This window comes from Rhopalosiphum padi, chromosome 2 (assembly GCF_020882245.1).
Source record: "Rhopalosiphum padi isolate XX-2018 chromosome 2, ASM2088224v1, whole genome shotgun sequence".
In the NCBI taxonomy this organism is placed as follows: Eukaryota; Metazoa; Arthropoda; class Insecta; order Hemiptera; family Aphididae; genus Rhopalosiphum; species Rhopalosiphum padi.
In genome coordinates this window covers 62,805,090-62,821,485 of record NC_083598.1, presented here as the reverse complement: position 1 = coordinate 62,821,485, position 16,396 = coordinate 62,805,090, and the positions used below count along the sequence as shown (strand labels likewise).

The window sequence follows — 16,396 nt, the reverse complement described above, 5'->3', positions numbered from 1 at the left end:
AAATAGTACATTTGTAAAAAATATTATTTTTTAGGCCCCTCCCCAGAAAAATTTTGAAAATCCGTCACTGATAATTATAGTATCTTTATTCTAAAACCTCTTTTTACAAACATATCATTATAACAGATTGCCTATAGTAAAAAATTATCTTAAAAAATGTTTATATTTTGAATACAATATTATGTCACAAGAATATGGTTTTACTACTCGTATTTTTGTACAAAACAGTTTTAACTGTACAAAATATATCAAAATATAAATAATTATTTTTCTTTATTGTTAGTACTTACCAAATTTTCGTTGTTATCCACTTATGTCTTATACATGAGAACATTGAGAACATGATAATATGTACTTAGAACACATAAATATTAAAACAAACATTGAAATATGTATGTAAATGTATTCATAAAATTATTGAAAAAGGAACGCAATATTTTAGTATGCACTAGGAATGTGAATAGCAATTAGCAGGTATATTTAATGTTAATATCTTAGCTGAATTTTAAAGATGGAAATGTATTCTATCAAATGTTGATAAATTTAAATTTAATAACACTACAGTAGAACTTCGATTATCCGCCAAACACCGGACTATAAAGTCCTGAATCCTGATGAATTATCAATCAAATAAACGGTTAATCGTATGTGTAGAAAAAGTTTGTACATTTTTTTTTTATGAAAATAAAACGAAGAAAAATGATTTTTAATTTTCGTACACTGTCTTACATGTGTACTGTGTACACTGTACATATTTTTTTATGAAACACTGTAATGTATAATTTAAAATAATCGATGTGATTGTTTACATTGTTTACAATCAAATCAAGATTTTTTTCCAGATATTCTGTTATTTTTTTTTGCTTGACAATTAATTGTTTGTGTTTTTGATTATTTATTTAGATATATAACATATTATAGCTAAGACATTTTTAACAATAATTTCCTGAAATATGGTATTAAAAAATTAATGGATGATCGAGATAGCCATACATAAATGCCTCACTAAAATTTGGCCTGGTATCGCCCCCCTCCTCAATAAAAAATATCTGGCACCGCCACTGATTATGTTATTGCCACAAATACTATAGACTATAGAGGAATCATCTATCTAATGTTCTATGTTAATTGTTCATATAGTAAGTTACAAGTTTATAATCACGATTTAAGATTTTACATATAACATATTAGATTACATATTTCATTTTAGATTTAGATACCTACATCACAGAATATTCTGTGCTTACATTTTAAATCGTGGTTATAAGTTATAATTCTAATCAGTAGTACACTATAATATTCCGCCAACTATATAGTATCAGTTTTAAATGTGCCGTAAAAATAACTAAAAATTTAATGGATTCCATATTTTGTACTATTATAGTGTAGCCATTGATTTTAGAATATTCTAAAATCAATGATGTGTAGGCCGTAGGGTACCTTCAGTTTTATTTACATTAATCATAATATGTGTGATATGTGTGGTGAACGTTCTAATTATTATGTTATAGAATATAGAGTATAGACTATAGTGTAATGAGTAAAACACGGTTTTAGGATTATATTTTTAGAATATTAGTAAAATTAGTTTTATAATTATAAAATAATTCAAAATAATATGATAGGTATATAATATTATATATTAATTATTATGACAATAAATTATTAATACGCATAGCCCCTGTAGAAATACTCAAATACAACCGCACTTTACCATATGTTATAACGGCGTCAAGCCACAGAAAAATTTTACATCATGCCACCACCCGGCGACCACTAACTCATGAAATCATGAAGATAACTTTATCAGTTGCTAAGAATATAATTTTACAATTTTTCATTGTTGAATATTGATATTGTAGTGATTAGTTGATACTAACATAGCATTTGTATTTCTTATTGTTGTGATATAAAATTATTATTTTTACTCGCTATTGATGTCAACATTTTATTAAATTAATTTAACTTTTATTTACGAACATGGATTCAACAGGGAAATTAATTTTTTTTCTAAACATCTAAAGATTAGAATGTTTAATTTATTTAAACATTCATATATTATATTAACATTTATATGTACATTTAAAATTTCAAACCATTGTTAGTAATTTCAATGATCTCTCTCCAAAGCATTGACAATATATTTTAATAATTGTATAAGTCTTAAACTGTGGTCTAGTAGTTCCAGATTCTATAGAACTAAAGAAGCCAATAATTTTGATTATTTCTTTTGTTACTAAAATGTAAATTAAATTCTGTGAATAACCACTATGTATTATTATTTATTGTATTAAATTATAAACTTTTTCAGATTTGGATGATTCGCGTTCTCGCTATTATACTATATTAATTTTATGTAGTCTAGCGTTTTATTAAATTACTTTAATTTTTGTGTATAAACATGGACAAGACAATAGCAATCAGAAATGGTGGAAATATACTTACTTTGATTTCAATTTTAATAGGAACTGGTAAATATACTACTTATTCAATAAATTAAAAGTGTTTTCTAACATTTTGTTTTAATCAAGTATTTTATTTAAAGGTATTGGAATATGGAATAATTGGGAATCACTTAAAAATTTTTTTAAAAATCACTTTGGAAAAAAAAATAAATCACATGAAGAATTTAATGAAGTGTTATTATTTCTTCAAAAACAAAGAATAGAAGAAGAAAAGAATCAATGAAGGCAATATCAAATGCCATTAGAAGATGAAAAACTAAAGTGAATTATAATTTTTTTACACCTATAACATTGAATTAATACATTTTTATATTGCATTAAAAAATTGTAATAAGTAATATGTAAGTAAGAAACAATTTTTATGTCATACTTTAAAATTAAAAATATGGTAAATGTTGCTTAGTTTATTTAAACACTTAGTAATTGCAGATTTATGAATAATTATACCAGGATAATAGTAAAATAAGCAAGATTATTTCTTAATAAATTATAAAATGTACACAAATAAGCCTGCTTAGGAATGCTTCATAATATTGTGCTTATGATCTAAAATATAAGAAAATATACATTGTTACATACCTGCATTTGATGTATATATAATGTATGTACTCAATAACTCTTTTATACACTATGAAAAAATTAGTAGGTATTGGAAAATTAATTCATAAAAAAGAGAGGTGGGCGAGTAGGTACCGCTCTACTATACTCTGTAAAGTAGGTGTCTACAGGGATCTTTGTAATCGATGTGTCAAATTTGAATTTAATGGTATAAAATCAATATCATTGGATATGAAAAATAATTCTAAGCGAAGACGGTCAGTCAACGTATTTAGTTAAATTTATAAATATTTATTACTATAGGTAGTAGGTACCTATGTTTTTATGACTTTTTTTTCTTATTAGCTAAATAGTTACTAGTGTACTAGTATAGACTATGATAGCTCAACAATTAAATAATATAAAAAAATTGTACAGCTAGTGACTATTGAAATATACCTATAGGCTATAACCACAGTATAGATATTAATAAAATGGTGTAGGTTCGTATTATCTAACTAAAATATAAAATAAAGATAATTAAAATCAGAATATATAATGATGTGGAAAATGTACAATGGTATGTCGGTATATATAGATAATCATAATTTACCTATATTTAATAAAGTTGTTAGAAAAACAGAAGAGGCTTTATAATAGCGGTAAACTTGGGAATAAAAGAAGTAAATGATGTTTTGATGTTTGAACAAAAATGGAGATGGTTTTAATTAGAGAAAGTAGTTAGAGTATATTATAGTTAATCGAAATTGGAATTTAAAGTGGATTTAGGAATGTTATCTTTGATTTTGGGAGGAGTATTCCTGCAAATTTTGTCAAAATATAAACTTAATTAAACGTTAATATTAAAAAAAAATGCATCTTTAATATTATTAAACTGCTATTAAAACAATCTATGAGGAGTCTTGTATAAAGTTCTCAAGCTTTTTAACCCAAGAAAAATATTTTTATCAAAATGTATAGAAAAAAAAATTTTAATTTAAAATATTTATAAATAACTTAAAAATAGTCAAAATTCTAACTTTGAACATTCATAAAAAAAATAGGTATTGTGACATATTTTAGGTAAACGGAGTAGTAGACAAATATTTAGTGGGGTATCCAGAACCTTTCCATTCCACTCACAAAAACTTTAAATACCTACTCATAACTCACAAACTTGATATGTATCTTTATATTGATTTTATGTATCAAAATCAAAAATACTACGAAAAACAATCTGTTTCAAAATATGAAATTAAAAATGTATATTGTTGTCTTTTGTCCTTCAAAGAAGTTAAAAACTAAACATTTTTAATTTCATTACAATTTCGATTTTAGCGCTAAAATATTGGACATGATTCTTCCATGATGAAAACATTACTAACTCTTTGGTGATTGGTCGTGCTTGTCGTTCTATAGTTACTCTATGGGTTCAACATTCAACCATTTTCTTTTGTATTCTTTCCATGACCCATGTCAGCGAATGTCGAAACTAGAACTTAAGGATTTTTTAATCTCGAATATGCTAAATTGTAAATACTATATTAAATAGACAGTGAATAGTCCAATATTTTAATGTTCTCACTTAACACTGGTTTAGTGTTTTCATTTCTCATTTTATAGATACCGGATTATCTGCATTCAGCATATCGCATCAAATTTGCAGTGTTCGATCGCATTCATTCACACTAAAATATTCTTAGTCCGTCTGTTCTCCGTTTTTATATTCTTATTTAAATATTCTTTTAAATTAATTAAGTTTAATTTCCATTTAAGTGTTTTGTATCTAACCTTATACTAATTTTTGTATTGTTTTAACTGTAATTTAAAGGCGCATTTCAATTCGATCAATTATTGCTAAATAATTGAGTTGTGTAGTAGGTAATAGTTATTACGTTATTTGTCAATAGATTCAAACTAATCATGATGAACGGAAGTGTTGGCTTGGTAAGTACAATTTTTTTAAATCTATTAATGGTGTTTAGTCATATTATTAATTATTATTATATAATAAATATTTTTGTTTTGAATATAATTAATGATTTACAACCATCTACTTTATTATGAAATATTAAATGTAGGTAATTATGTAAAAGAAAAAGAAAATATTTGTTACGTTGACAAGTTATTGTAAATTCTTAGTTAGAATAGTTTATATAAATTTGCTATTAGATTTTAACAAAATTTGGTATTTCTCTCATAGATCAGTTTTTTTCATTTAAGTAAATACACATATTTTATATTTACCAATCACAAATCTCAGGTAGTGTAACTTCTTCAGTTATTCTTTTAGGTAAATGCATGATCTGGAAATACCTTCTTACGATGCATTATTTTGTATGTGATCTATTGATGTATTTTCTAATTTTTTTAATATCCCATGTACTATTAGCATTAGCAATAGTACCATATATATATTTAAAGACATCTGTAATTAAAATATGTTTTTACCCAAGTGATAAAAATTGCTGTTTGATATATTATCAATTATATATTATTAATAATTTAATATGACAAATAAATAACTACTAATAAATCTACATATTCAAGGATTTGAGAACTGGTTATTATTCAAACCTTAATATTATTATAATTTTAAAATAAAGTTTTATTAACCTATAGATTTATAAATCTGTTTTTAACATTATAAGATTAACCATTATTAACTTTAAGTTAATATATAGCTCAGCAATTATGTAAAACTGTATTTATTGAATACAATTATATTTACAAGTTCTAGACTTTGTATACCATCAATAATCTGATAATCTAACTTAAAAATGTGTTTATATAATAACATTAATCGTGTAATTAAATTCATAGTTAATGTTAAAAAAAATGAACTATTCATTATAATTTGAAATTTTTTTTTATTTTAATTAATTCAGTTTATAGGTAGATGTGTTTAAACTATGATATATTTACTCAAATGGCTACAAACACGAAAAATAAAGTACCTATAGTAAATGAGATGTTTTATTGTGAAGATCAAGTAGAAAAGTGCTATTTTAAGTTTTTAAAATGTAATAATCTTTAAATATAGTTTTAATTATAATTGTAAATTATTAATTATTTAATAAAAACATATTTTAATTAGGTGTTACTTATAAAATTTTATTGATGATACTTATTCATAATTGCTTAAAAAAAATTATTAATCTTTTAAAAATTTAATGAATTCAATCAATCATGAACTAAATCATGTATAAAGTACCATCACGGTTTTATTGATGTATTAAATGTTTAGTTTATACAACTCATCATTAATCTAGTACAATAATATAATGTAATTAATGACTATTTACTATTTAAATAATAAAAAATATATATTAATTAAATGTATTTACTTATTTAGCAACAACAACCTTTTATTAGCACACTGTCAACAGCTAATTCCAACAACTACCAACCCGCATCCGTCTCTGAACCTGTCATGTCAAATGGTATAGAAGAGGAACCAGAAGCTAAAATACCAAAACTTGAAGGTATGGTATTTTTAGTTATTTTCAAACAATTTTTTTTTAAATTAAAGGTACTAAAATCCCTTTTTATAGACTAATGTTCATGTCTTTATATTTATATTTTGGTATATTTTACTATGGGTTAATATTGACATAGGTGTATCTAATAATTTTATAACTAATAATTTCAATAATTTTTTAGGTTTAATTATACTTTTCATATCTATATATTAAAAATTGTTATAAATTAATTCATAAATCTTTACAATTAAATCTTTCATGTTGTTGCTAAAATAAAAGAATAAGTAATAATTTATATTTGTATATAATTTAGTTCAGAAACATTTAACATCCTCAAACTTAAGGAAATAACTTGGCATATAGAATTTTATCAAGTAATTGCTATGTTTTTCTTTCTATTATGAATTAAAATATCCGATGACAATTGTCTAGTTAATGTTCATTCTTTTAATAAATAAAATTATCTTAATAAACAGATAAAATGTCACATGTTTTAAAATAAATAAAAAAAATTATATTCCAACTAATTAATCATTACCAGTTAAAACTAATCAATATTCTTTTTTTTTTTTGAGATGTTCCAGGCGGTTTACTGATAGCACTAGTCTATACGCTTCTCACACATCAAAAGATTAAATTACCTAGTTTGTAGGGAAGGGTGTGTACAATACTTATAAACATTTATTTTCATGTAATTATTTTTTTTTTTATCTATATTTTACTAACCTTAATTCATCAAAATGTTCCATTTTATTAACAAACAGAAATAGAGAGTTAATTGTGATTCAATTATGTTTGGTATGTTAATGTTTGCAGAATTAATCATTATTTTATGATGTATTTGTTTCTAAATATTGTTCTGCTTAAATTATTTTCCTCGTCAAAAAAATAAATATTTAAAATATTTTCTCATTAGGTTATGATTCAATTATACTTTAATATTTATACATTTATGTATTTATAATGATATATATGTCAAACTCGTTTATACATTTATTATATTTATTTATCAGAAAATCATCGTTAAATATACATACAAAATATTAATTGGCAGTGAAAAATTCATCAATATTTTCAAAAAATTTAGCAACTTTTTTCTTTTTTAATGACAACTTCAATTTTAAATAGTATGTTAGTAATTAGTAGGTTTCAAATAATGTTACATCATGGTTGCTAAATTCTTTTTTTTTTTAATGATTTAATGGAAGTAGGTAAATTTTTCTAGAATCATATTATTCATCCAAAATGTTGTGTTTGTTTTGGATCAATTGATTTCAGTTTTGGAGTTAACTTTCAAATTGGTCCATTGTGTAGGCCTGTGGTTGTTTAAAAACGTTGTAAGTATAATTGACGACTAAATTAGGAGAATTTAAACATTTATCTACTTTATATTTTATTTTGGTTTGTTTTTGTTTTCGTCATGCTCTTCTGTGTTGTCTCCGGACCAATATCCCTCTACTAGCAAGTGCAGCCACCTGAGCAAGTCAGGCCTACTACCCGTTGCGGTTAAGGTCTCTAATGGAAACACAATATGTTTGCTCATACCTTAATGGTGTTATTTGATACATATTTAAACATTCAGCAAATAACATAATATTTAAATTTAATAAGTTTACATTAAAAAATCAAGAAATCTCCTGTATTTTTTATTTTATTTTCTTATTTATTAAGTTTATTTTAAAAAAATTTTGCTGTTTGTTTATTAAAATTATAATTTTTGCAACTTTTTATAGATAGTTTAAAAGAAAGGCATTTTTAAATATTTAGAAAATTGTTTTTACTAACTCTTTCATTGAATAGTATTTGATATAAAATTTAATTTTGGAATAATATAATTTATATTTATGTCAAAGCTTAAAATATCTTGGTTGCATAAATTATTTGATATTTATACAATAAATAATATTCTTTTACAGGCAATATTTAATTCTTTCTTAATTATTATAAACTAAATTATTTTGACATTTAATGTTTTTATCTTCTTATGTTAAATTATTTTATTAACATATTTCTTTTTCCTTTCAGTGAATGGAAATGCATCATTCACTACAGCACCGTATGATTTCAACCAAGTTGGAACTTTAATCTCAGGTACTTAATTATTTAATATATTAAGTTATGTGTCATTATAAATAACTTAATTATTTTATTATAAATAAATATTATGTATCCTTAAAAATTAAAATAAGTTAAATATTTAATTATTTAAATTGTATGTAATTAACTGGTTATTTTAATATTAATTGCTCAATACTTTTGTTGTTATTTTATACTCAGAAAAATATTTTATTTCCATTTAGTAGATATCAGTATAACACTTGTTTTCTTTCATTCTACTATAGAAAAACTGCTCTAAATATGTGTATTTTAGTTAGGATACTATAGATTATTGAATTATAAAAATTACGTAATATTGATTGACTGTAATATAATCTTAAATTAATAAATTATTTATAGGTCCTGGTTCAAGACTTGGAATTTTAGGTGCTCTTGCTGCTCCTTTAATCAAATTAAGTACGGAACAAAATGAAGCTGTGGCTAAAGCTAAAAAATATGCTATGGAACAAAGTATTAAAATGGTATTAATGAAACAAACATTAGCCCACCAACAACAACAAGCCAAGTCATTCCATCGTCACCAAGCTTTAATACTAATGTGCAGGTCAGTTATATATACACATTTTTGTAAAGAATTTCAATTCAATAAAACGATATGATGGAAAATAATATACAATATTGAGAGCGGTTGAGACTAATATCTGTTAACATTTATTGTGTTTCCCTTTTAAGTGATCAATTTGCTGATAAGATCTGATTGTTTGAAATTTATTTTTAAAATGCTTATAAATTATATTCAAACCAATATAATATGTAAATATTCCTTATGTTTAGAGTGTATGTTGGAAGTATTAGTTTTGAACTTAAAGAAGACTCAATTAAACAAGCATTTTCACCATTTGGTTGTATTAAATCAATTAACATGTCTTGGGATCCTATCACTCAAAAGCACAAAGGTTTTGCATTCGTGGAATATGAAATACCAGAAGCTGCTCAGCTTGCACTTGAACAAATGAATGGAGTAATGCTTGGTGGTCGAAATATTAAAGTTGTAAGTATTACGTATATATTTTTAGCCATCTTGTCATATGCACTCTACTACCTAATTTATATCTTTATTATCGACAAATTTAATGCATTTCTGAAAGACAACATTGCATGGTACAAGTATTTTAATATTTATTTTATTAAATTATTTTTATATTTATGATTATTAATGACAAAACAATGACAAACAATAATAATATGAAATAATATTTAATAAATTATTACTTATTTATAAGAATTTTTTTTTGTCATTAAAACTATTTTACATTTCCATTATTACGAGAATATATTGTTTAAAATCGAATTATAGTTTTTGAGTGGTTATGGTATAACTTAGTAGAATGTAATCAAACAGTAAAGCATATACTGCAGCCGTAATATTGACGGCAGAGTGCATATGACAAGATAGCCATATTTTTATAATCTTATACATCTAATAATAATTATTTGGTTTAGTTAAGAAAAAAAATTACAAATTATTAGATATTTGGCTGTACAAATTCACTATTATATGTGTAGTTCTGCTTTTGATTTAGGTTGGGCGTCCCAGCAATATGCCACAAGCACAATCTGTCATTGATGAAATTCAGGAAGAAGCTAAACAATATAACCGTATTTATGTAGCATCAATACATCCTGATTTAACTGAAGATGATATAAAAAGTGTATTTGAAGCATTTGGTCCCATTAGGACATGTAAACTTGCACAAGGTAGTACGCCAAATAGACATCGTGGCTATGGTTTTATTGAGTATGAAGGTCGTCAAGCTGCTATTGAAGCAATATCTTCAATGAACCTCTTTGATCTCGGAGGCCAGTATTTACGAGTTGGGCGTGCCATTACTCCTCCAAATGCTCTTCATGTATGCTTCTAATATTTATAAATTAATGATATATACTTTAATATACATTTTTGTCCAGGGTCCTTCATCTTCGAGTCATATGCCTACAGCTGCTGCTGTTGCAGCTGCAGCAGCTACAGCAAAAATTCAAGCAATGGATGCAGTTGCTACAAATGCAGTTTTAGGATTAAGTAAATTAAGTTCTCAATTAGGTGCTCAAACTGCTGTTTTACCTGGTTTACAACAGTTACCTACTACATTAGGTATAACTCCTGCTGTTCCAGCTGCTACAATACCGCCACCAGGAATAGCTATCCCACAACAAATTAGAGCTACAGTACCAATAATAGCAGGTAATTTTTTTTTCTATTTATTTATTTATTAATGTGCCCAATTAAATTAAAAGATAAAATATATATTTTATATTAATATTATTATTAGGTACTGCAGGATTGAGTCCAGTCATTCAACAAGCTATACCTCCACCAACACTAATAAATCCTACACAATTAGCAGCCCCTGTAATTCCAGCAGTCACGGCAGATGCACAAAAAAGGGCTGATCAACAAAAAAAACAAGAAGAATTACAAAAAAAATTATTGGAAGAAACTGAACCTCAAACATTACAGCAACAAGAAAATATGTCTATTAAAGGTCAAAGTGCTAGACATCTTGTAATGCAAAAATTAATGCGGAAGACTGAGGTAAATGTCATAACATTTCCATAAAATATACAGCCTATCCTCACATCAAATTTATGTTAATAAAAATTAATTAAATTTAAGTCTAATGGTATTAAATAAAATATTAAGAACAAATGATTGATTGTCAATTAACTATAAATATTCGTCATTAAGACTTAAGGGTATTTTTTAATTTTACTTTCTTGATTTTTAATCAAGCAAGTATGGTAATTAAAATGAAAAAAGTCTGAATTTTTAAAACTTCAAGAATTTTTGTTAAATAGGAAGATGATAAAAATGTAACTCAGTTGTAATGAATAGGTGGATAATTAAGCTAGATTTAACCAAAAATATTAATGAGAGAGGTCCTATATCACATCCAAGCGGTATAACGATTTGAATCCACAAAATGTCGTTGTGAACAGTCCCAAAATTTCTATTTTTTAACTTTTATAGCTAAACATTTGGTTGATAGCACATTAAAAAAAGATTATCAAGTAGATACAAAATGTGAGATTAAAAAATTTCAAAAAAAAATTATTTAATTATTCACAGTTAACAAAATAGTTATTTTTTTAGATTACCGAAACTGGAGAGCGGAATTTGTTATTTGGGGTCTTGTTAGATTCACAAGAACTTTATCTTCAATTGTGAACTCGATACAAAGCTATAAAGCCGAAAAGCATATAAACCGTCCACTAAAATGTGTTTTAATTTATTTTTGAAGCTCTGTAGAGATTGAATTAACTATAAAAGATTAAGTTCTGAAAATCTTCACTGTACTTCTCCTAGCCAATGTGAATCTAACAAGACCCCAAACAACAAAATCTGCTCTCTAGTTTCAGAGATCTATCTCACTAAATGAAAATGAAAATAAAATACATTACACGTACATATTGCATACAATTAATACATTTCTAAAAATTAAAAATCAAGAAATTTTACATGCTGATCTCTGACTTGGCAAGCGTTTTTTAATTGAATGTACTTTTCAACTTTGATGCGAATACTTAAAATCCAGACAGAATATTATCATTTGTGAGATGAATTTCATGACCTGAAATGATTTTGTTTTAGTGGTTGTATAATTTCTGATATTTAAACTTTATTTATGCCTTTTAGGCAATTACTTTATCGTATTATTAACAGAAAATACATTAGATATTGAATCTGCAAAATGTTAGAAATAAGCAATAATAATTTATCAAGTAGTTGTATCAAACTTATTTATACCAACTTTCCAGTGCCGCAACTTGTATATTGGTGGGTGTGCAAGCAAATATTATAGGGCCCATTTAGACAAGGACCTAAATACCTAATAGATCCTTAAAAATATAACTTTCTGTCTGTAGCTATATACATTATTGTACATGGATGGATGAGGAGTAAAATGACCAGTAGTTCCCAAAACAGTCTATTGGTTTTACAATTTCATTAGGATAAAATTGGGAAATTGGGAAATATCAATAATGTTTTGTATAAAACTATTAATATGAAAATATGTTTCTTGTACCATTATTGTTTTGTGCTTATTGTATTGTTATAAATGTCACTACACAAAGTGATTTTTCAAATATGCTCACTCCATTTTTATGCTTAAATTGTGCATATATGTATTCAAATTTTGATATTTTTTAAAAAATTTTAAATGTAATTATAGACGATATTTTCGATTACTTATATTTTTCACAACATTTAAGGAGTATCCTGTATTCCTATGGTGATATTAACTTTATTTTTTTAAATGAGAACATATATGTTTCATGTTTTAAAGCAAAATGTGAATCAGGTAATTTTTCTGAAAATGTTGATTTATTGTAATCGAAATTTGAACAAAAACTTTCCGAGTTATTTATTATACTTTAAATACTAAGGAATGAGGATAATATTCCATGTTTTGAAAACTATTAAGTGGTGCAATATTAATCTATAAGCATTTAGTAATAAGTAGTAATTATTAACTAATAGTTTATATTGCATACCGAATTGTAATTATCGAGCTCGTATCCATTTACAAATTATTTTTGTGTAATAGATTATTATCCTTAATTCTTAGTATTTAAAGTAGAATAACTCCGGAAGTTTTCATTCAAATTTTGATTATAATTCGTCAACATTTTCAGAAAAATACTTGATTCACATTTTACTTTAAAACATAATATATGTTCTCATTTGAAAAACCAATGTGGTTATCGCCACAGAATACTTCTAAAATGTTGTGAAAAATCTAAGTACTCAAAACTATCGTCTTTAATTACATTTAAAAATTCCAAAACTCAGAATTTGAATGTATACATAATTTAAGCATAAAAATGGGGTGAGCATGCTTAAAAAATTACCTTATAATATATATTATACTTATATGAAACGTATTGTGGCAGGTGGCACGGTGCAATAAATTATTTGACATACATTAATTTTATAAAATATAGGCCTATTATTATGAATTAATTTAGGGCCCGGGGGTTTTATGCACCCCTAGCACCCCCGGTAGTTGCGGCACTGCAACTTTCCCAAGTTACTAAATCAAAAATGTTTTTCTTACTTAATACATAAATATCTATTAAATTTTATTTCTCCAAATTCTGTAATATGCTACTTATTAATTCAAGGCAGTGGCATACTAGCATGAACAGTTGTACATATTATATACTATTTCAGTTTAAAATACTAAAACTATTTATAAAAATCAAATTCTATTTCTCTTGATATATTGTAATAAAAAATAGTATTACGTATAGAAATGTATAACTAAATATAAAATACTTTATTATTTATTTATTAATATGTTATATAGAGTAGAGTTGTTATACTCAGAAACATGGTTGGCGTTGAAGATGTAGATGACAGCTTACAAGAAGAAATTCAAGATGAATGTAGCAAGTAATTAACTTATATTTATAATATTTTTTTTTATTTTTCTTAGTCAATGACAGGTTGATTTGATAACATATGTTATTAAGATGTTTTAACTCTTAAGAATGTTATATGCTAGGGAAGTTATATTGTATAGTTGTTTCCAGTTGCCTTCCAAGTTTGAGGAAAAGCAATCTATTTCTCTGAATATTCGCCTATCTAGGGATAAAAGCCTCCAGTGTTTGAACCAATGACGATGCGCGTTGACACTGCTGTCTTATTCCGCTCGGCCACTCAGTCCCACTTATTATTAATAATAAATTTAATTTAAATTGTGTATTAATAAATTGTTTTTTTAGATTTGGTGTCGTAGAGCGTGTTATTATTTACAAAGAAAAACAATCAGATAGTGTAGATGATGATTCAGATACAATAGTAAAAATATTTGTAGAGTTCACACAAATGTCAGGTAATTTAAAAGAATTAATTATGTTTGATAAATATTAGTTATATTAATTGATGGTTTATAATTTTTCAGAGGCTGAACAAGCTAGAGATTCCCTTAATGGTAGATTCTTTGGTGGCCGTTTAGTGAAAGCTGAACTTTATGATCAGGCCTTATTTGACCATAGTGACTTTTCTGGTTGAATCAATTGAAATGTCTATTATTATAATTATATGTATATTATTTTACTTCATTATTTAGTTATTTTAATATTAACGCAAATATATTATATAACTAATTATTTTATTGTATGTATCTATATTTTGTAAATAAAATTTTTTTTTGCCATTTTTATTAATTTAATTTAAAAACAAATACAATTGGTAATGATGATATTCTAACATCAGTAAAATTATCAATTTTATAAAATTACTTAACAGAATGGTATAAAACCCATGTATTTACTATATAATCATGTTGATTTTATTAATCACATATAAATTATAAATACATACTTATTATATTGTATTACACTTTGATATTTGTTTTAATATCAAATGTTATTGAAAATTAGTGAATTCTCTGAAAGGCAAAGAAAGTTGATAGTTGGTTAAATAAATTAACAAAATTATTTGTTTGTTTAAAATTAATAAGTAGCAACAATTTAACAAATGAGAGCATTTCCCAAGATCTAATTCACATTGTTATTAACATTAGTTACTTGTCCATTGAAATCAGATTATTTATGAACAAATCCTAAATTTAGTAAAATGTATACAATTAGTAATACAGTATACAGTTTACATAAATTAAAAAAATAAGATATTTATACCCAAAAATAACTATTATATTTTCTATAATATTACATTAATACTGTATTCTACTAAAAAACAACAATACACAACAAATTGTAATTTTTGAAATATATATTTTATTAATTGATAGAGTAAAATTTATTTTAATTTACTTTTTAAATTTCCAGGTTGTCTTTCAAATTTTTCAGACATATCAGGAAACCCTTTACTATTTTGTTGATATTTTGTCTCATTATCTGTTGAGTCTGGAAGTCTAAATTTTTGGGCAATATTTTCAGCATTAACTTTTTTCATATTTGCAATAGCTTCATTATGAGCAATTTCCTCAGGAGTTGGTGGTTCATCCCGTCGTCCTCTTAACCACTGTGACCATTCAGGTGTTGGAACACCCGTTTCTTCATCAACAGGAACAAACCACCTTCTTGGCAATCGACGGCCACCTTGAGGATCGGCTTGTAACTCATAATATTTATTACCTTGAGCATCAGAACCTATTGGTTTTTCTTTCAATCTAGGTTGAAGAGATTTTAAAAAATTATCAAATACTATTTTCCACAAACGGCGTTCAGCAGGCATATTAAATTTGTCAACAATATGAATCTGTTGAATTCAAATTAAATTGGTTAATAGTTAATATAAACATTATTAATAAAAACAATTGTTATACCTTAATGACTAGAAACAGGATTCACCTGCAAAACAAGAAATTAAATCTCAATATCATTATTTATTATTATCGATGTTCTTATCACAATTTTTGAAATTATACTTCCATATTATTATACCTATAACTTACACTTACTTTTATTAGGTATTTTCTAAACTTAAGATTAAGACATTTTCTAAGTTTCAACTGTTTTCGGTTATTTGTGAAACTACATAAAAATATAAAATTCAAATCTTAAAATTACTATTTTACATACTATAAACAATGCACATCAGATCGTAAGATCAGAAATATAAGACTAAAACCAATACTATTGCTATTTAGTAATTATTATAACTCGAACTTTTTATTTTAATACACTGTACATCATAATTTTATTTTCTCTACCTGAGATCAACATCGTGAATTCGTGATAATTTCATATTTAATCTAAGACCGTGTATTTGACCATGATAAGGACTTATCACTAAATAATTTATTCAGATTTCAGATATCAAAA

General features: G+C 25.1%; 2 protein-coding genes across 13 annotated transcripts; one reads left to right on the top strand and one right to left on the bottom strand.

The window, feature by feature from the left end:
• The first annotated feature begins 4,462 nt into the window (after positions 1–4,462).
• Positions 4,463–14,763, top strand: LOC132919443 (poly(U)-binding-splicing factor half pint). Of its 12 annotated transcripts, none has more exons than XM_060981064.1 (13): positions 6,358–6,487; positions 7,069–7,142; positions 7,763–7,821; positions 7,947–7,995; positions 8,510–8,575; positions 8,942–9,146; positions 9,377–9,593; positions 10,126–10,452; positions 10,511–10,784; positions 10,873–11,135; positions 13,912–13,997; positions 14,330–14,439; positions 14,509–14,763. In XM_060981064.1, exons 6-13 carry the CDS (start codon positions 9,043–9,045, stop codon positions 14,616–14,618), a joined length of 1,491 nt encoding a protein of 496 aa, XP_060837047.1. In that variant the 5' UTR covers positions 6,358–6,487; positions 7,069–7,142; positions 7,763–7,821; positions 7,947–7,995; positions 8,510–8,575; positions 8,942–9,042; the 3' UTR covers positions 14,619–14,763. The 12 variants fall into 12 exon arrangements, with proteins under 12 accessions (XP_060837040.1, XP_060837039.1, XP_060837047.1 ...); XM_060981063.1 differs by having other exon boundaries at positions 7,069–7,175; XM_060981059.1 differs by having other exon boundaries at positions 7,060–7,142.
• Positions 14,764–15,240: 477 nt separating this feature from the next.
• On the bottom strand, positions 15,241–16,309 carry LOC132919444 (NADH dehydrogenase [ubiquinone] 1 alpha subcomplex assembly factor 2). The gene is made up of 4 exons (XM_060981069.1): positions 16,285–16,309; positions 16,033–16,105; positions 15,898–15,922; positions 15,241–15,830 (listed from the first exon to the last, which is right to left on the bottom strand). Exon 4 carries the CDS (start codon positions 15,804–15,806, stop codon positions 15,369–15,371), a length of 438 nt encoding a protein of 145 aa, XP_060837052.1. The 5' UTR covers positions 15,807–15,830; positions 15,898–15,922; positions 16,033–16,105; positions 16,285–16,309; the 3' UTR covers positions 15,241–15,368.
• Between the last annotated feature and the right edge of the window lie 87 nt (positions 16,310–16,396).